The sequence below is a fragment of the Homalodisca vitripennis genome, unplaced genomic scaffold, assembly GCF_021130785.1.
Source record: "Homalodisca vitripennis isolate AUS2020 unplaced genomic scaffold, UT_GWSS_2.1 ScUCBcl_370;HRSCAF=2215, whole genome shotgun sequence".
NCBI classification, from domain to species: domain Eukaryota; kingdom Metazoa; phylum Arthropoda; class Insecta; order Hemiptera; family Cicadellidae; genus Homalodisca; species Homalodisca vitripennis.
This window is the reverse complement of record NW_025776521.1, coordinates 134,607-157,406: the sequence shown is the minus strand read 5'-3', so window position 1 is coordinate 157,406 and position 22,800 is coordinate 134,607. Positions and strand designations below refer to the sequence as shown.

The 22,800-nt window shown below is 39.9% G+C and overlaps 1 protein-coding gene across 1 annotated transcript; it reads left to right on the top strand.

The window, feature by feature from the left end:
• Positions 1-17,638: 17,638 nt before the first annotated feature.
• On the top strand, positions 17,639-18,430 carry LOC124370667 (deoxynucleoside kinase-like). Its single transcript, XM_046828954.1, has one exon. The coding sequence runs from the start codon at positions 17,639-17,641 to the stop codon at positions 18,428-18,430; it is 792 nt and encodes a 263-aa protein (XP_046684910.1).
• The last annotated feature ends 4,370 nt before the right edge of the window (positions 18,431-22,800 follow it).

Sequence of the window (22,800 nt, the reverse complement as noted above, 5' to 3'; positions counted from 1 at the left end):
TTTTAACTCCTTTTCTCACTTTTTTACTCTCTTTTTATTCAGTATTACCTTCTAATTCTATTAATCTACTTCTTCTGATATCTTGAATCTTTTTGTACAATATTTAGTGGAAAACGAATCATTAGTAACATTTTTAATACATCATCAAAAATGCTTAATAACATGTCATACGTGTGCTCTTCTAATAAATAATAAACCTGTTTATCTGCAGATAAGCCATTATTTTCTAGTAGGTAATATTTAGTCAAAGAATCACATAAATTTTGGAAAATAAATAGCAGTTTGTACTGCTATAGGGTTTCATGCAAATGTCTTTTGATTTTTTAAGTTGACTAACCAATTGTTCCCAACTATCCAAACTTCGAAACCCAATCATCTATAAATTTTCAACAATCTTTTTTCACGCGTTCCTTGTAACGACTAACTTTTCTACAATTTATTATTTTAGAGCGTATTTTCCCACACTCCTTCTGGGAAAAAAACTATAGGATGTGTGTAAAGCAATATCAAATTCCCACTTTTTGGAGAAGTTGTCGATTTTTAGCCACATCGTAAAAAGAAAGGAGGTAATGAAACAATTTGGAGATTAAATAAAAATAAAGAAATAATTATAGATAATGTAATAAGAGTTATTAAAAATATATTTGAAAGTAAAGATGAAAAATGATAAAAGTTTTTTTATTTAAACATATGTTAAAATTAGGAGATAAAAAATCTTACAGTTACACCATCAACAAAAAATTCTGAACTAATAGAATTAATAAAACATCTAATCTTCGGATTATTATACTTATTATTATGATTGGAGAAATAATATAATGAATATAGTTGATGATTTTTTTAATCAATTGATTAAGTTAGATTTACAAGATAAAAAAATTTTTTTATTGGTTATACTAGTTTAGGTGGATTATTAACATATATTTTCTTAAATCATGATAAATATTCTAATGAAATAGAAAAATTAAATATATTAAAAGTTACAACAATAGGAACTCCTTTTAAAGGATGTTTTTTTTTTTAAAGCATTCGAATATATTATAGAAGCATGATCATATGTTTTTTGATAAAGATTAATATAAAGAAAATAATAAATGCTAATATTATTAAAAATATTGAATTAAATGTCACATGAAATAAAATAATGAAAAAAAATATGTCATGATGAAATAGTATCTTTTTTATTAAATAATAATATATTTGTAAATTTATTTTCAAGAGGTATAGATTTTAGAATAAACAATAGAAAGTATAGAATTAATATTGATAATATTAAAAATACTTATTCACCTATTTTATGATTATTTTGCAGGAGATTCTGTGTAGTTCTTGTTCATGGAGCTATTACAATCATTTATAAAATTATTTAAAACAAGATATGTAAGTGGATGTCATAAAATATCTTACTGAAAATCCTTCTGTATTAGATATTATAGGAACTGAAATAAATAATGAAAAATATAATATTAGTTATAAAGTATTTAGTAATAATTTAGAATATGATAAAAAAAGAAGAAAGATTTTTATTTGATTTATATGTTACTAAAAATAATATTTCTTATAAAATAACAGATAAAATATTTTTGAATAAAAATATTATAAAGACAGATATAACTAAAAAAATTAAAAAAGAATAAAAATGGAAAATTCTATTTTAAGACAGAATTTTGACTGTACAAAAATTGTTTTGAAATTATATTAAGTTAATATGATATATGATTCAACAGAAGAACATATTGATAAATTATATATTACTATGAAATCACCTCAATTAGATTTGATTTAATAAGATTTTATATATCTTTATTTATTGCAAATTATGAAAATTAATTAAATATGATTCTTTAAAATTATAAAACAAAGGAACAACAAAATATATTGTATTATTATCTTCATAAAAGTTGTTTATTAATTTTAATGTTGGATTAACTTCGGTATTCATTTTTTTGCTACGTTATAAAACATATCTATATTTTTTCTGAGATATATATATATTTCATCTTTTTTAATAATAACATTATCTAAATAACTTAAAAACTTTTTTTTCAATTCTATTACCATACATATAGATGTATATATATTCATATAAATCACAATTATTTTATATTATTGTGATTTATATAAAATCAAAACCCTTTGTCTCCTCTTTCTGTCACTTCCAATTGATAAATTTCAATTAAGATTTGGATACACTATACGTTCACAAATTATTTGAGCAATACTATCTCCGATACTGACATTGAAATCCCTGTCGGAGAGATTAAATAGCAATATACCAATATTTCCAGTATAATCTGCATCGATCACGCCTGCGCCTACGTGTATGCCATGTTTTAATGCTAGACCTGATCTAGGTGATATACGACCATAACAACCAGTTGGTAAAACTAAAGCTATATTAGTTTTAACTAGTTTTCTATCTCATTTTCGGACAACGATGTTCTCCCCACTCCGCTAATCAAATCCGGCTGCGTTTAGTGCACATTTTTCAGGTGGAAATCCATTTTCATCCAGAAGAATGAATTTCAAATCTAAAAAAAAGAATACATTTTACATATAAATTAAGTATTATCTTATGTAACAAACCCATCTTTTTTCGTATCCTATTTATCAAAGCCATCTTTTTTTCATAAGATATACAATCTTGTTTCACATTTTGTATTTTTAACATATTTTGCCCTACGGTTGTTAAAATTGAATTTATTGAGTCTAAAATTTTTTATCTGATTGATTGTCTTTCGTATTAAGTAGAAAATAACCTTTTTTTGATACTTTTTGCCAATACATTTTTTCGTTCTTACATTTTTTTTAAATCTTTGACGTCTGTGATTTCAATTTTTACCAAATGTGTTCCAGTTTCACCTGGAGTAGTTATTTTTTCCCTTTCATTCTCGCATTGATATTGTGGGCTAGTTGTTGAGATATAAAAATAGACTTACTTTCGTTTTTTTTAGACTGAATAATTTAGCAAAGTCATCATTATAATTATCATCATATTCAGAATTAGATGATGATGGTGAGCTAAATGAAACAGCTTTTTTAAACCGTTTGGTTCCTTTTTGATTAGAATTTTCTTAAACTTGTTATCATTTTCAATTTTTTTTAACTCCCTGTACTAATTCAATTAATTTGTTCCGTCCAATATCTTGTACTCTTTGAATAAGATTCAAAGGAAAACTCATTGAACAATGTTTTTTAATTACAGATTCAAAAATAGACATTATATTTTCACAATTTTGTTCTTCAAGTAAAGAATAAATTTGTTTATCCTGAGATAGATCACCAGAAATCATATAGTAATTTAATAATGTATCGCATAAATTTTGGAAAATCCACAAAAGATGAACGGCAACAGGACTCATGATAATTTCTTTTGATTTTTGGAGTTTTCCAACCAGTTGCTGCCAGGTATCCAGACTCCTAAACCCTATCATATATAGATTTTCTATTATTTGTGATAGCGTAAGTACAGTTAAAACCGATTGTACCGTACCAGATGAAGACTGTTGCTGCTGCTGTTGAATTGAAAATTGAGATGGTGTTGTTGAAGGTTGCTGCTGGCGATCTTGTTCAGTTTTCAAAGGTTGTTGTTGTTGTGGCTGCGTGAGTAGCTGCCTTAGTATTGACGCGTTCTGTGATCCTGACGAATTTGATGTTAAATCCACAATCTGCGACTCCATTGCTAAAACAGCATTTAAAAATATAATAGTAATATGAAGAGCTATATTTGTATAAAATCATATGTTGTTCAAATTAAATTCGGGTTTCTTAAAATTGATTAAAATAATATTAGATTTATTAGATTTAGTGTAAATTTTCAGATGACAAATCCATTACAATCAATACATGTAATATTTATAATAAACATGAATGAGAGAAACAACTATATTTTAACCAGAAACAAGTATATTAGTGATTAACAAATATTAAATTTCAATTTTGTATTAATGTAAATTGATTTTTTACCTTTTAGCACCATTAAAAATAATTCATTAGGTTGTCCTGGATTTTTTAGATTCGCATTTCTTAAATTAATATTAATTTACAGCATTCTTAAAACATTGTGGACAAAAGCTTTTGATATGACCTAAATACCATCTAGAAACATGAATTGTTAAATCTTTATTGTTTAGGGCTCTGCTTATAACTAATATTCAACAATGTAATTAACTTTAATTTAAAATAAAGAAACAAATAAACTAAAACATATCACCCACCTGTATATGAGTGTCGATAGCTTGGAATCTTGCTAACAAGTCAGACACTGGCGCTAGTCATCTTGCTGGACTATTTATAAAAGCTAAACGTATGACGTAAGCTCGTGCGCTCTCTCTCTCTCTCTCTCTCTCTCTCTCTCTCTCTCTTTCCTCTCCCTGCTCCAGCCACTTATCCATTAACAAGTACTCACAACTATTTTACTTATACTGTTTTACAAAATTTACTCTTTTTTAATTTTATATTTAACTTAAATACTATTTAAAGTTAAATCCTTTCCAAAAACATTCGCAATTTTGTGGTATAACACAAGCTATACCCTCATCTTTATCTTTTACTAACAAAACTGTTTCATCAGTATTCATTTGTAAATCAATTCTGTTCTGTAATATACATTTATTTATTGAAATGTAATTAAAATTATTAATTTCACAGTACAAATGTTTTATCGGTAAAATAAACTGAGATGTATCAGCTTTCTGTAATATAATTATGATTTGAAACAAAATCTGCAACAATAACACCTTTCTGTGTACAAAAAGTTACAAAATATAAATATAAACCGTACATAGATGTTACGTATTCTAAATTATCTTTACAATTTTTGTACAAAAAATATAATTATTTATATGTACTTCCTATAATCTTTTTCACACGTTCCTTGTAACGACCAACTTTTCTACAATTTATTATTTAAGAGCGTATTTTCCCACACTCTTTGTGGAAAAAAAAACTATAGGATGTGTGTAATGCAATATCAGATTCTCACTTTTTTTTGGAGAGGTTGTTGATACTTAGCCACATCGTTAAAGAAAGGCCAAACCAATATGAAGAAAACTCCTACACCACGATAACTCCTTGGGGAATTACAACAGGAGAGTTAAAACTGCAGAATATTGAAACAATAGTAGGCCTATATTTATTTTCTAAACACAAAAGGAAAATATTACGAAACAGAGATTACAATGTTATGTTTATTTACAAAACACTAATTTAATAGTACTTTCATTTACAAACTATTCATAAACAACAAAAATATAGGACCGATAATAAATACATACGCTCGTCGATTCCTGGAGAACAGACAACAACCAGTGGTGAATCGGTGTTTAACACAGCGAATCGTGCAATGTCTTTCGGGTTGACATAGGACTTCGAGTGACTTCTCTTTCTCAGCTATCTTTCCATGGCCGCGTCCGCCGACTGTCTACGACGAACACCCACCGTTTGCGTTCTAAGTCGTATGGAACACCGACACCCTCGCACCAATAGTTGGAACTCGCAGCAGCGAATCCGTAGCAGGGGTCGTGTTCCACCAAAGCGTTTACGAACAAAACTCTGTTGAACGACCCGTTGGAAACGGTACTCAGCAGACTGTCGAGTGTGCGTATTCCGATATCATCGTATCCCTCGTGTGGTTCGCTGCTGTGGCTGTTCTTGAGTATTCCCTGACTAAACCGCACTCTTTTACATGTTCGTGGCGGTGACTCATTGTATTGGTGGAACCTGTCTCCATGTCGCACTACAGGTTCCTCGAAGAATGTCCATCCGGCCGTGTCCGTTTCATTCCGTGGCGGTGGTGATTTCGAGTAGTGGCGCTTCCTATCTTGTCGGTCGTCATAAGTTCCGATCGTTGGCGTCGGCTGCTCTCTGTACTCGCATTTTTTTCTAGCCGAACGTCAGCTCCATAGGATATTTGTCTTGACAGTGTCCGTTTTTAATCGATTGCCAGATTGAATCTCTTGTCATTGAACTTGACTGGTGGTGGCGTCGTCTTCCAGGGCGTGTGGTTCAATGGACGGAGGACGTTTTTCCGTGGGTTTCTCCGTCCACCGCGGGTACCCCCGGAGTTTCGTGAGACATTTTAGTTCATGGATTTGAGCTTTACTCAATTTAAAAAAATAACTTTTGTCGTAGCGACAAAATACAAGATCTTGCAATGTAATCTCCATCGTACGGTACACTTTTAATTTGTTTTAAAGTACATGGATAAGTTATATAATTAAAATTATTAATTATAGATGTATATCTCTCATCAATACGTTCTTTATGATTTCCTTGAACATAACGAGCTAGAATCGACCATTGAAAAAATGTATTATCGTTTATATTTTGTGGATTAATAATTGCTTTTTTTATTTCTAATATATTTTGGAGGATTAATGTAAGAAGATCCTCCCAATGGTCTATATTTACTAAACCGTAGAAGAATTCCATGTACAGAATGTAAAGTCCAACCACTGCCTTTTCCTAAATATAAGCTATTCCTAATTTACAACTTCAACAGGAAAATATCATCAAGCAATTTTTTATTTAAATATTAAATTCTAACTTTCACAGTACCTCACACATCTCCTGAAGACTTCACCAACTAAAAAAATAACTGTTATAGATCAATTAATTTAAACTTCAAACTTTAAATTTTGAAAAGAATTTTAATCTTAAACTCAACCTTCCTACCGAAAATTCAATACGGCAAGAGTAGGCTAATCATTTCTACACGAACTTCTCTCTCTGAGCACACAAGCAAAGAATCCCCTGAAAACGTGGTTGAATCCACCGGAAGGATCTAGAAATCCATCCCACCATCTAATCAACCTAACATTGGCCAATCAAAATTGAGCAAACACAATGTCTGAACTGGATGGTACCTATCCAACCCAGACCTGTATCCTATGCTCAATACCTAGAGACAAAAGGAAGTTTCTAGGCATTCCTCGAACCCGAATCGACAAGAAATTCAGTACTGCTGGAAGGATCACAATCTTACAATTCACTTATTATATTAATTCACAATTCTCTTAATTAAAATTAAAATTATAAAGATTCCTATAAATAATTAAATAATATAGGAAGCATCCTACAGATACTGACATTGAAATCCCTGTCGGAGAGATTAAATAGCAATATACCAATATTTCCAGTATAGTCTGCATCGATCACGCCTGCGCCTACGTGTATGCCATGTTTTAATGCTAGACCTGACCTAGGTGATATACGACCATAACAACCAGTTGGTAAAACTAAAGCTATATTAGTTTTAACTAGTTTTCTATCTCATTTTCGGACAACGATGTTCTCCCCACTCCGCTAATCAAATCCGGCTGCGTTTAGTGCACATTTTTCAGGTGGAAATCCATTTTCATCCAGAAGAATGAATTTCAAATCTAAAAAAAGAATAATACATTTTACATATAAATTAAGTATTATCTTATGTAACAAACCCATCTTTTTTCGTATCCTATTATCAAAAGCCATCTTTTTTTCATAAGATATACAATCTTGTTTCACATTTTTTATTTTTAAACATATTTTGCCCTACGGTTTGTTAAAATTGAATTTATTAAGTCTAAAATTTTTTTATCTGATTGATTGTCTTTCGTATTAAGTAGAAAATAACCTTTTTTTGATACTTTTTGCCAATACATTTTTTCGTTCTTACATTTTTTTAAAATCTTTGACGTCTGTGATTTCAATTTTTACCAAATGTGGTCCAGTTTCACCTGGAGTAGTTATTTTTCTCCTTTCATTCTCGCATTGATATTGTGGGCTAGTTGTTGAGATATAAAAATAGACTTACTTTCGTTTTTTTTAGACTGAATAATTTAGCAAAGTCATCATTATAATTATCATCATATTCAGAATTAGATGATGATGGTGAGCTAAATGAAACAGCTTTTTTAAACCGTTTGGTTCCTTTTTGATTAGAATTTTCTTAAACTTGTTATCATTTTCAATTTTTTTTAACACCCTGTACTAATTCAATTAATTTGTTCCGTCCAATATCTTGTACTCTTTGAATAAGATTCAAAGGAAAACTCATTGAACAATGTTTTTTAATTACAGATTAAAAAATAGACATTATATTTTCACAATTTTGTTCTTCAAGTAAAGAATAAATTTGTTTATCCTGAGATAGATCACCAGAAATCATATAGTAATTTAATAATGTATCGCATAAATTTTGGAAAATCCACAAAAGATGAACGGCAACAGGACTCATGATAATTTCTTTTGATTTTTGGAGTTTTCCAACCAGTTGCTGCCAGGTATCCAGACTCCTAAACCCTATCATATATAGATTTTCTATTATTTGTGATAGCGTAAGTACAGTTAAAACCGATTGTACCGTACCAGATGAAGACTGTTGCTGCTGCTGTTGAATTGAAAATTGAGATGGTGTTGTTGAAGGTTGCTGCTGGCGATCTTGTTCAGTTTTCAAAGGTTGTTGTTGTTGTGGCTGCGTGAGTAGGTGCCTTAGTATTGACGCGTTCTGTGATCCTGACGAATTTGATGTTAAATCCACAATCTGCGACTCCATTGCTAAAACAGCATTTAAAAATATAATAGTAATATGAAGAGCTATATTTGTATAAAATCATATATGTTGTTCAAATTAAATTCGGGTTTCTTAAAATTGATTAAAATAATATTAGATTTATTAGATTTAGTGTATCCATTCAGCGAATCTTGGGATGATTCGTTTGTATCGTGATCATTTTCCTCGTTAGGCGTTGTTTCTGGACGGTAAGGGCGGACTATTTCCACTGGTGGCTAATTGGTTTTTACACAAGAACACCTGAAAGTACCACAGTGTGTACCATTATACGGGAGAACGCCGCCGTCTGGCCTTCTATTTTCATCAATATATTAACGGACGGATGTCATAATTGTATTCATGCCTGTGGGCACATTGTGTACAAAGAGTGTCTACAAGGCCTTTGTGTGGGCCTATAAAACGACTTTCTGGGAAAAGCAACGCAGCATATCGTACTCGTCCAGTCGACCGACACAACAGACTATTTTGTTTATGGAATCAAATATAGGATACACCGTCTTTGATCACGTGTTAATAACTGTTAAAAGATATTTATGTTTATTTAGTGGCTGTAAAATTCCGAAATAAAAATCGGTGGGACCTTCCTTCAGAATTACATAAAACTTGTTAGCCTAAAATCTTCTACAAACTATGACGAACAAAATAAAAGAATGAGGAACCATATGTTTGCGGGTGTTGCTTTTCCTATGTTTATATATATATATAATATCACATTACTGCAATATCCTTATGTCCACGTTTTGAATTGTGAAACGACTCGGCCTGTATATTCGTTTAAATCTAGGTGGATGTTTTCCATTTCAAACGACTAAAACATTTTTCTACTTCCAACGAGATTGACCGGCACTGTCAGTAGATGCTCTGTTACGTGACACATGTTCAGAGTCATTATCTATGTTTCTTCTCGTCTGTGGTCTTCCATAATCTTCCTCGTCATCTGACGACTTGTCAGCAAATCTATATACACGAGGTCTACACGACCGGTGCAACAGCCGTTTTTCGGATTCTATTTTTTTCCGGTGAAGGTGATCGTATAAAAGTCAGACATGGACTGTCGAGGACTCGCGCTTGAGGTGATTACCGGGATGAAATCGGACTGTATTGAGAACTGTCGGAGGTATTGTTCTTGAAATCTCTGACGGCGGTCTTAAAGTCATCCTTCAGAATTACTTTAAACTTGTTAGCCTAAAATCTTCTACAAACTATGACGAACAAAATAAAAGAATGTGGAACCAGATGTTTGCGGGTGTTGCCTTTCCATGTTTATATATATAATATCACATTACGGCAACATCCTTATGTCCACGTTTTGAATTGTGTAACGACTCGGCCTGTATATTCGTTTTAATTTCTAGGTGGATGTTTTCCATTTTAACGACTAAAACGTTTTTTCTACTTTCAACCAGATTGACCGGCACTGTCAATAGATGCTCTGTTACGTGAAGCATGTTCAGAGTCATTATCTATGTTTCTTCTCGTCTGTGGCCTTCCATAATCTTCCTCGTCATCTGACGACTTGTCAGCAAATCTATATACACGAGGTCTACACGACCGGTGCAACAGCCGTTTTTCGGATTCTATTTTTTTCCGGTGAAGGTGATCGTATAAAAGTCAGACATGGACTGTCGAGGACTCGCGCTTGAGGTGATTACCGGGATGAAATCGGACTGTATTGAGAACTGTCGGAGATATTGTTCTTGAAATCTCTGACGGCGGTCTTAAAGTCATCCTTCAGAATTACTTTAAACTTGTTAGCCTAAAATCTTCTACAAACTATGACGAACAAAATAAAAGAATGAGGAACGAGATGTTTGCGGGTGTTGCCTTTCCATGTTTTTGTATATAATATCACATTACGGCAATATCCTTATGTCCACGTTTTGAATTGTGAAACGACTCGGCCTGTATATTCGTTTTAATTTCTAGGTGGATGTTTTCCATTTTAAACGACTAAAACGTTTTTTCAACTTTCAACGAGATTGACCGGCACTGTCAATAGATGCTCTGTTACGTGAAGCATGTTCAGAGTCATTATCTATGTTTCTTCTCGTCTGTGGTCTTCCATAATGTTCCTCGTCATCTGACGACTTGTCAGCAAATCTATATACACGAGGTCTACAAGACCGGTGCAACAGCCGTTTTCTGGATTCTATTTTTTCCGGTGAAAATGATCGTATAGAAGTCAGACTTGGACTGTCGAGGACTCGCGCTTGAGGTGATTACTGGGATGAACTCGAACTGTATTGAGGACTGTCGGAGATATTGTTCTTGAAATCTCTGACGGCGGTCTTCGTTCTTGTAGCGCTGCTTCTCTGAGAGCTTCATCCCTCCTCTCTGCCGCATACTTGTCGTCGGAAATGAGTATAAGATCATCGTTCTAATCGGCCGATTCATTCAGCGAATCTTGGGATGATTCGTTTGTATCGTGATCATTTTCCTCGTTAGGCGTTGTTTCTGGACGGTAAGGGCGGACTATTTCCACTGGTGGCTAATTGGTTTTTACACAAGAACACCTGAAAGTACCACAGTGTGTACCATTATACGGGAGAACGCCGCCGTCTGGCCTTCTATTTTCATCAATATATTAACGGACGGATGTCATAATTGTATTCATGCCTGTGGGCACATTGTGTACAAAGAGTGTCTACAAGGCCTTTGTGTGGGCCTATAAAACGACTTTCTGGGAAAAGCAACGCAGCATATCGTACTCGTCCAGTCGACCGACACAACAGACTATTTTGTTTATGGAATCAAATATAGGATACACCGTCTTTGATCACAGGAAATCACAAACGAAATCCTTCGCCACCGTTTCAGTCGAAAATGGGCAGTGGAGAGAGTTCCTCTAAGAATAATTTCATCTTATGAACGATTATCTTTAATCCTTTCTTTCAATACCAATGATAAATGTAGCGACTTTATCTGTACGAGAATTACCGAATCTGACGTTCGTGACATATCCAAATGAAATCCTTCACCACCGTTTTAGTCGAAAATGGGCAGTGGAGAGAGTTCCTCTAAGAATAATTTCATCTTATGAACGATTATCTTTAACCCTTTCTTTCAATACCAATGATAAATGTGGCGACTTTATCTCTACGAGAATTACCGAGTCTGACGTTTTTGACATATCCACTGCATAATAGAACCTGTCATTACCCGCTACAGTACTAAAAACCACTCGCACTAAAAGGGTTAAGTTGTAGTTCAATGAAATAAACCTTTCGGTTATACTTTTCGTATTGGTGTGACCAGTATTTCACACAGCGGAGAATTGTAATGAGTACAACACCCAGGTCAAGAAAATACAATTTATACAAAACAAAACATTTATTGACATATATTATACTAAAACTAAATACAAAACACTTAAAACTAAATACGAAACCCCTAACTTGTAATTTTATTCTATTTTACCATAGCGAAGTCTTCTGCCAAATTCTCGGAGAAATATTCGTCATAAGCCAGCAGAGGAGGTGGCGCGGCTACGTTCTCCGGACGCGCCCGAATCATCGTTGCGAGTGGGTAGTTCCAACAGATGTTGGGGTTTTTCGACTCGGCGCTTGCCAACGCGTACGTAGCGGCCATTATACCGTTACCCTGAAACACTTCATCCGTGGTTATGCCGAAGCACATCCAGACGAAGAGCTCGCTCGCCTTCAGGGCCCGCGCGAAAAACTCCTGGTGCTCCCTTATGAAACGCGCCATCTCCTTTCCGTACGCGTGGCCGAATTTCATTGCTAGTCCGACGTTCACCTCGCTCTCTCTCTTCACTTCTTCGAACAGGGTTTCCGTGTAGTTGTATATACGTAACGAGGTGTACTCCTGTGTTTCCACGTCCGTCCACACCCTCATGGACGATGGCATGAGGAGCGATTCGGGACTCGGGTTTACGAGATATGCCCCTGACTTCATTAGGTAGCGGTCGTGCAGTACCCGCACGTACTGCTCGCAACGACTACCCTCTACGTACTCCGTCAGCGGCGACGTCGTGTCCGCGGACGACTGTGTCTTGTACTTGCTCAAATCGAGACCGGCGCAGTGGACGCTGTAGAATTCCACCAACTTCTGCAATAGTCTCAGCTCCAGATAACGGCCGCTCACGAAGACCGGGTTCTCCAAGGACACCACCACGGTTCCGGGATCGGCGATGTCGTACAGTTCCTGGGCGATCTCTCTGAGGGCCCTGCGGAACACAAGGTCCAGGGACATGTTTTTCGGATCTCGTTTGGGGCCGGGTTTGAGGGCGTGCGTGAGAGATTTCACCGCCAGGGCCGGGTTGTTGCGCAGGGTCTGGTAGTCGTAACCGAAGCATTCCTCTTGACCCGAGAACAGGTAACTGTAGTGGTCGAAACTGGGGTAATTGGGCGGGAGGGGTGGTTGTTGTTGCTGTTGGTTTTGCCCGCCGGGAGGCTAGGCGCCCACGTGGACTATGAGTCTCACCGCCTCGACGTGGTTCCTCCTTTTTACGTTCCGCAAGGTTTGTATCGCAGATATGGTTTTTGTGCACACCTCCTTGCCTTGCAACTGTTTAGGAACGCAGTCGCCCAGGACGAACGGCGCCGGTGAGCGCCTCTTCGATGTGGAGACCGATGATATTCCGGAGACGAGTGAGGCGGCTCTGGAGGCGGACTCCGGCATCTTTTGGCGCATGGCCTTGTAGAGTTCGTTGTTGAGACCCTCGGTCACCTCGTGTGTTTTTGGCGGGCTCGGTTGTGGGCGGGTCGGCGGGTGCTGTGGACGGGTCCCATCCCCTTTCTTTTCGGCCGGCCGCGGCGTAGGGTTGCTCCCACGACGTCTCGCGTCCTTGTTGCCACGCTTCTCGGGAGACTCTCGGGGACGCGTCGCTGTAGGAGACCGAGAAGAGGACTGTGACCGGCTCTTACTCTTACTTCTCGAACGCCGTTTCTTAGTCTTCTTGGGCGACCGCGATCGTTCGGGAGACGACGAGGAAGACCTCGAAGATGCCCGCTTCCTCCTCTTCCCGTCGGACCCCTTACGATTGTTGTCACGGATGTCGGTAGGGGCGACCGGCGACTGCACTTCTCCTCTGTCAGAGTGCTCGTCGTCGGTGGCGGCCGTGGGTGGTCTGTCGTTTCTGGAGATATTTTTCACCGCAATCGGCATACGCTTTCCACCATGCACCCGTGGCGAAGGTTTGGCGAACACGTGGGTGGAAGACGACGGTTGTTGTTGTTGTTGTTGGTATTCCCCCCCCCGTTATGGAGATTAGACTCTGTTCCAACTCGTCGTAGCCGGTGGTCTTCTCCATATTACTCAGTTGCGGGACGTACTCTTCCTGCAAGAGACAACAAGTCATTTTACACGGTAAAACAGTATACATGTGGCGACTTTGCCATTTTGCAATTTAATAAAGCCATGTCCTACTGAAATACGACCCATTTGTATCGTATAACCATGCCCCTTCGGATTGATAGAACTTAATAATTAATGAGTTGATAAGCGAATTTTGTTCAGCGTTTTAAAATGTAAATAAGAATTTACGTGGAATCAGCTACTAAAAATTCGATTAGCGTTTTCATATTGTAAACGTCAAAAATAAAGTATTAACAAGTCTCTAGGAATGTAACACACACACACACACACACACACGAACAGATTATTCACATTAAAATCGAAGATTGGAATAGCATTTCAATACTTTACATGTAGAAAATCAATTATTAACAATCAACTGGGAGTGATCACTCGGATTATTCATTCAATGTAAAAGTCTTGTTTTCCAAAAATAACGAAACCTAAACATATGAATAATCAAATACTTTTCTTCAAAGATTGAACTTAAGCTTTTGTGTACTGGATATGGTATATGTATTTTAACAAAGCGGATTGAATTATATTATGATTGGAAAACTGACAATGGATATGATGGCCACTCACCGGTCGTTGCAACTGATTGACGCTGTCCTGTTGTACGAATCCCTCGGTGAAGTATTCCCGTGGGTAATCGACCGTGTTGTTAACGTACAACTGCGGATATATGGAATCTTGGAGGTGAGATCGAACCACTTTCTCAAAGTCTTGATCGTACTAGACCGCGAGTAGGGCCGTCGCGGGTCCAGGACGAGTCGCCGGCGCGCCGGCATCGAATCATTCGAGGTCGTCGATGTCGGCCTCACGGAAGAGGACGACTCACCACCGTCGGGCGAAGAACTGGCTCCCGGCACGCTGTTGTACCTGTACCGCCTGGAACGACGTTCCGACACGACCGTCAGATTTGTACGGGTCGTCCGGTTGGCGGCGGTGAATAGCTCACCACCAATCGACATGGACGCCGTGTTCTGGGACACGACCCAATTGTTACAGAGTTTGCGACACCTGTTCGGTGAAGAAGTGTCCTGGCTGGGCAGACACCAAGGGGACGCGGACGTTTTTCAGTTGAGAAACCTAGAGGTCGACGTTCATTTCGGACGGACCGTGCCGTACCTGTCCGTACTGCTCAAACGATCGAAACGCGATCTACAACAGCACCAACGTCATGTCCGCTTGTAACGGTGGAGGTTTATTGTACAACCCTATTTTTTGGGAACCAGAATGCTCACGTACTTTAGATTCGCGCATTTCGATTTGTCGAACCAGGTTTCGGAGAAACACTTTTTCCACTCGCACCTCGTTCGTCCATCGGCGGCGTTCGTGTACGGGTTGTAAAGCGATGCGAACTTTCCCAAGTGCGGTGTGAAATCATAAAATTCCAACGGCGATCTGTAGCCGCTCCGGAACTTGAAACGTGCCAGACGACACATGTTATTGTTATTTTTGTCTAGGTGTACTTTCAAAGCCTTGCGTAACGACTTCTCGTGCCTTTTCAATGATTGGTTGTCAGATTGCTTGAACTGTACAACCAGAAACGAGACATCGCTGGAGGTTCCGGCCGGAGCCAACTCCTTTATACGATCTATAGCTCCCATCAGACATTTACTGTTCACCGTGATGTGACAAGTTTTCAATTTCTCGTCTGTAAAACTCTTTTCTTCCGGTATCATTTCTGAGATTTTTACAAAATCGGTCATACGGCGGGAAAGCACAGCGGGCGGATTGGGAGGAGAGCTTTCGGGAGAATCTCGTCGGTTTTCTGTTGTGGCGATGGGTTGTACCTCAACTGTGGGTCGTATCGGAATGTCCGAGCTCGGGAGTCCTCGTGATGGGAGTTGCGCCGGTCTGTTATTTCCGACCGAAATAGGAGACTCTCGATTTTGAGGAGAAGCGGCAGCTGGTCGTGCCCAGCTAGTGAGCCGGGTCTGAATCTCCGAACTCGGAGCCCACCGCGGTGGTAGCTGAAGCGACCCCTGCGAGTCATACTGCCTGTTATTTTCTGTCGGTCGGGCCGGAAGCCCTAACCGTGACGGTTCTTGTGACGGGGGCCGCGCCGCTCTGTGGTTTTCAACCGGAGTAGGAGACTCTCGATTTTCTTGAGAGGCGGCGGTTGTGGATGTACGTACCGCGCCCGTGGGCCGGGTCTGAATCTCCGAACCCGGAGCCCACCGCGGCGGTACCGGTGTGTCATGCTGCTTGTTATGTTCTGTCGGTCGGTTTGCGAGCTCTAACCGTGGCGGTTCTCGTGTCGGGAGCTGCTGTAATCTGTAATTCTCTGTTTTTCTGCTGTGTCGCTCTTAATCGGAAGCTCTGAACTCCGCGGCGTTTGTCGTGACAGTTTGGCTCGCCACTGCGGGGGTCTGTTGGTTTGCGGCGACGGTTCCCGCGGGCCAAACCGTGTGCTAGATGGTGGGACCGGAGCTTGTATTACGGGATCGGGTCTCTGGTTTTGTCGCGGCGACTGGATTACGCGAGACTGGTGCGAGGTCGCGGCATCGGCGAGGACGCGGATCGGCAGTTCAAACCTTGTAGGTCCGGCATTCCGGAGACGCGGCGATCCTCCTCGCGTAACCGTCGCCACCACCGTACCCACAGCAGTACCTAGAACGGAAGAAACGGCCGGCACGCCGGCGTTACTCGGCGTGTCTCGTCGATTCTGTTCCGTCGATGGCGGTGGCACCCGAGGCTGGTGTGAAAGAATTTGTCTTGTGTGATGAACGGATTGTTGACGGCTTTCGGGTGGTGCCGCAGGGCCGGCTCGTCGTTCCTGATCCGCCGGAAGTTAGGGCCGTTCAACGTTTTGGTTCGTGTGAGTAACGTAGTCGTGTCGGCTTTCCGACCGCGTGACCTTTCGGTTTGACCAGAGATTAGGCGGCGACGTGACGGTACGTAGGGGTTCGGGTCGATGCAGTCGGTCGTTTTGCGCAGGTTCTGAAACAATTGGGCTGAAGTACCGCCCGTCCGTCCGGGATCCGCTTGTTTTCGGGTTAGGTTTTGAGTCCAATCCCCCGTATGTGTCACCCCATTTCACTGCCGGAATTCCCAGTACGAACATGACTAGGTAAATAGTAAATCCAAGGGCGGCGCACAGCATGAGAAAAGTAAGCAGTGCTTCCGTCGACTCCATACTGTTCGGCCCCGAACGGGTTCTCTGTCTCTTATTCATTCAACGGCGAACCACCGGTTAAGCAGCCACACACCATGAGAAGGACCGAGATGTCGTTTCCGTATTACAGATCCGTTTCCAACAGGGTCGCTTCCTTCAGGGGATCGATTTTCACGCAATCCCGCATAAACGTTTCTTGAAAAGAATCACAGAATATTATTATATAAAATTAAAATCTTTAAAAAATCTCTTTTTGCAACAGCCTGAGAAAGGGGAAATATTTTTTAATGTAAAAGTATCCTCACGTTATTGTTATATTACCTCTACAACAATTTCACAGTAGGCGAATTATAACAAATTGGGTCACGAACACATAAATATACAGGGTTATGGGGTTCTGTGGATATGTTCGTAATGTTACATCATAATATATATTCACGACAACACACCGAACAATTGCACGAGCCGCGTCCCGCTCGAAATAACAGCAGGTACAAACTACGTACACTATTAAAGCGAAAGGTGCCGTCGATTTAAAACAAGTCGGTCGACTCTCGGATGGTTAACTACGGTAATACGACCGGATGGACCTTTGCGGGTTGACGGCGGGCTGACAGCGCTCCGTCGTCGGAACCTGGTGCGGGATGTTCAATAAATACCTGCGCATAGCCACTGCGTTTACTCCGTCCACAACCGACTGCAGGATGATCATCATTCTGGAAGGGAACATAGCCGCGGGGAAGACAACCTTTTTGGATCTCCTGGTGCACAACCAACCTGAATGCATTCAACGTTGGATGAACGTAATCCCGGAACCGGTCACCGACTGGCAGAATTTCGACGGCGTCAATATTTTGGATATGTACTACAGTGACAGAAAAAGATGGGCCATGGCTTTTCAGCTCAACGCGTACAACACTCTGAAGAACTACGAAACGTCGACGCACCACCTGACTCGAGATGCACGACAGATTGTAATCATGGACAGGTCTACGTTCTCTGTAAAACATATATTTAACAACATAGCTTCGGAGTACATGACCGCCTTCGAGACGAAAGTCCTCAACGATATACTCGAAAAAATCCCCTCGATGTTTTCGTCGAGAGAAAACGATGATGTCGTGACCGTATATCTCAGGACACCGGTAGAAGAATGTCACCGCAGGTTAAAGAGACGCGGTCGCAAAGAAGAAATGGGGGTCGACGTGGAATATCTTACGAAGATCCACGAGCTATACGAACAACACATCTACGATAAAGCGTACGGCAGGTTGTTGGTAGTCGACAGTTTTGATATACACGACTTCAAGAAAACACTGATCGAGTTTGTGGATTCGAGTGGCCGTAAACGTCAACGCAACCTGGTGAATCTCATTTACGACATCTATATGAGTGGTACCACCCACGTCATGGACGTAAGGACAAACGATGACTGAGAAAAATGATCGACTGGTTGTGTATCTTACGAAGATCCACGAGCTACACGAACAACACATCCACGATAAAGCGTTCGGCAGGTTGTTGGTAGTCGACAGTTTTGATATATACGATTTCAAGCAAACATTGACCGAGTTTGTGGATTCGAGTAGCCGTAAACTTCAACACAGCCTGGTGAATCTCATCTACGACATCTGTATGAGTGGTATCACTCGCGTCATGGACGTAAGGTCAAACGATGAATTAGTTCTTAAATACTATATTGAAATGGGTGAATTTGTACCAAAACAAGAGAACCAAAAAACAACCGATTAAGGAAATGTTTTATTCGTGTTTTTATTATTCTATTGTATAAATATTTAAATCTTCCCTTCACATTCCCACCGCTGTAATGTAACTGGAAACTCCGTGTTCGTTAGTTCTTAAACACTATATTGAGATGGGTGAATTTGTATTAAAACAAGAGAACCGATTGAGGAAATGTTTTATTCGTGTCTTCTTTATTCTACAGTATAAACACTTAAATTTCCACTTTATAAATTTTCACTACTGTAATGTAATTGGAAACTCTGTTTACATTAGTTCAAGGAAATGTTTTATTCGTGTTTTTATTATTATTCTACAGAATAAATATTTAAATCTTCCATTTACATTCCCACTGCTGTAATGTAACTGGAAACTCCGTGTTCGTTAGTTCTTAAACACTATATTGAGATGGGTGAATTTGTACCAAAACAAGAGAACCGATAAACAACCGATTAAGGAAATGTTTTATTCGTGTTTTATTATTAATCTACAGTATAAACATTTAATTACATTTTTACTGATGTAATGTAACTGGAAACTCTGTGTTACACTCATGTACATACACGCCCTTGAATAGATTTGAAAATACAATGAACCGTCGTCCATTATCCGAGCCCTGGTGAACGAAGACAGGAACACCGCCTCGGCCTCGTTTTTCGGTGTCGTGTCGATAGTGAATGTCAGGTCCTCCTTGGCGTTCAGGTACTTCAGATTCTTCGATCTGACCGGCGACGTCAAAGCGAACACGTTTATTTTGTCCAAGTCCAGTTTCTTCAGGTTGTTCTCGCGTCCGACGGTGCGCAACAGATACTTCAACGTAGCTCGATCCGTCTTGCTGGTTCCCGCCTCCGACTCGTCGCCAAAAACGCCTACTGGTGTGGACACCGGATCTTTCGGGTAACGTTTGAAGAACTCGTCGATGTACTCTTTGGTTCGATCGTAGACCGTGTCGTACAGTTGGGTGGCGGCCACGTCCAGATAGTTGCCCATACAAGGGGTTGGGGCAACGTAATATCTTTCACCCTGGTCCGGTATAGCTTTGGTGCGAAACTGGCCGGCGAAAATAAATTTAACGTCAACACTGAGATTTATGCTCAGCGATTGTCACCTGTCGCACTTCCATGCTGTTCACTTTTAACCGTGCCCTCAACGTCTTGTCGATGAGGCACGTGTTTGGGACCAGTTGGAAAATCAACTCGTCGTCTCGGATGTATGTGATGTCCTCCAGCGCGCGAAGTATGTACGACACCGCAGAAGAGATGGACACGTGAAAGTCTTTGTACCCGTTGGCTTGCAACTTTTTCAACCTGCTCTCTGTCAATTTTGCTTGCCACTTCAGACTCCTGTGTACAGAATTCTGTTCGGTGAATGTGCATTTTGAAAAATACAACATGCTGTTGAAAATGCGTGCGAAAAACCACCTCTGTATCTCACAGGTGGTGAGATCCTCCATGTCAATCCTCTCGCCTTCCATGTAAAATATGTTCGTGGTCGGCCGTTCCGGTCCGTCGTAGAAGAGTCGTTTTCTCACACTCATCAGGTGCTCACGGGATGGGCGCCGGTTTGATCCCGCCAGCCCCTTCCGAGGTCCTTCGCAGTAGGATGTCCCGACCCTCGGAGTCACGTACTCAAGACTCTCCACCACATCCTCTTCCTCGTCCCAAAGTTGGTTGGCATCGTAGACGGCCATCCCCGCGCAATTAGGCTATGCTCCTCGACGTCAGTTGCACGTTGAAGGGTTACCGTGATTGTGGGCTGGCGGCGTCTACTAATACCCACCCTACACTCCGTATCTCCTTATATAACAACAAGGAGTACGTCGAGACGCCGTCACTTATCGTTCAAACGCACCCCACTCCCACCGGTTTGGACCGACGAGAAGTGGGGGGCGTTACACAAAGCACTCGGGTGCGGCGATGACACCGCGTGGATGACGCGCCATATTAAAGCTGCTGCTATAAATGCAATCTGGCGTTCGCGCGCGATCTTACACCAGCTTCTTGTCCAGTAGAACGAGCATTGGGAGAAGCTCCGGGGGGGGCGACGCGAAGCTGGTGCAGTATGAGTAAATATTAACAGTGGGCCGCATCCGCAAAAGCCTCTATCCCACCGAAGACAGCATCGGTTTGTTATTTGTTTCCACACACCATCGGTCATGGCCTTATTGCAATTCAGCGATAGCTCGGTGCTTTACTCTACAGAGGGCGCGGTGTGACTGGGATGGAGTTCTTCGGTAGAGCACGCTCCGGGTGTGCGGTTCTCTGGGAAACGGATAAAGATCGAAGACACAATACAAGGACCGTCACCGGTGTGATTCTCTGTCGTATCCTAGTTTAAACGAGCTTAAGTATTTTCATGTATGTTCGTAAAAGGTTTGCTGGAGAGTTTTGTTATGATTTTCAATAAACCATGGTTTTGATAATACATGTTCATTTCTTCCCGAACCCTTCGTAGTGGATTGCATTTAATTAATATGAGCCGTGTAACATGACTTTAGGTGAAGAGAGTGTAACGGGTCTCGTTGAAAGAACGATACTAAATCATTTTCTCACACCAGGCAACGTCTCTTACTTTAGGATACGTTCACAGTGACAAAAAAATTGTGTTATATTAAATGAAAATCACTTAGGAATACACAGAGGAAAATAAAACTCAATCGATATATGACACCAGTTTAGGCATAAAAGTACCAATACAGATTCTTATAATCGTATATCGCATGATTTTAAAAATAGACCAACTATTTAAGTTTTCTAAGTACAAAAGAGATCGATCACGACCTTTTATCTGACCCCTCGATGTTTAAAAAATACGAATTTGATCTGTATAGTTAGAACCAACCATTCTAACTTACTCTAATATTCTTTACATTAAAGCTATAGTTTGAAGAACCAATATCATTTTGTCTAAAATGTAAACCAACGTTTCTGATTTGAGTTTAAAAAAACCAATCGTGTTCTCGAAATAGGGGCGTCCTACTCTCGTTACTGGAGTGATTCACGATGGCTAGCGCAAGTCCATTCCCCGAACTGAGACCGAGACCTCACTATATAACGAGAGCGTAGCTCACTCCTAACTTCAGTCCGATATTAGTAACCGAACCGAAATGTTTTCTGGAGCCGAAAGTGACACGTCTTCTGTCGCACAAGGAGAAATGTCTTCGACGACGGCGGAGCTGAACAGTACGGGTGGACCAGAAGATGGAACGTCGACGACCGTGGTAAAGAAGAGAACGTTTGCGCTCGCGTATGAAAGCGTGCCAATACACGAGATGTACGACTTGGATACTGTGTACATAAAGGAAGAATGCCTACGCGACAGGTCACCGTCACCTCCAAGCGACACTATAGTTTACGAAGTCGGTACAGGGAGACCTTACATGTATGTGTCAGGCATGAGTCCTATAAGACGTCTACATCCTGACTCCGTGGCATTCTATGACGCTAAGGCTGCCGCAGCCGCCTCTAAACCGTCCACTGTATGCGCACCCACGTCGCCGTCCTCTTCCACTAGTTCATAATGTTGAGGAACAAAGTTCCGGATGTGATGTGGCAATACCGTTGGATTCAGTCCCCCCGACCAAGCTATTGGAATTGGAAGTATGTGACTGCATTGATCTAGTCAGTTCGTTCATTATTTAAACACGCTGAAAATCTATTCCACAAATCCTCTTTTTTCCCAATAAATTGAATTCACCTTCCTCGTCAGTTTTATCCTTCTCGGAAGTCTGAAAAATGAAAGAGTTGTAACTGGGCATAAATCAAATTTTCAAGGTCTGGTGAATATATTGGACCAGCTAATAGATATATAGAAACATACAGACATAAAACATTCTCGTGAACATTTTGTTTTAAGAAATTCCGCAAGACGAAAGGGCCGGTGTACAGTAAAAATTGTCTAAGTTCAGTTGCTTTCCACCGCTTCCAGTAATTTAATTCTCTAGGTTTTCTTGCGAATTCTGTGGGTACAGAGTTTTTTTTTAAAGATTTTAATATGGTAGAAATTACTCGAACATGAAATCCCGGCACCCTGACAGATAATGGCACAGACAGCCATAATCCTA

Bases quoted from the DNA above. Each gene is read 5' to 3' on its own strand.
- LOC124370667 (XM_046828954.1), top strand. From the start codon at position 17,639: ATGTTCAATAAATACCTGCGCATAGCCACTGCGTTTACTCCGTCCACA.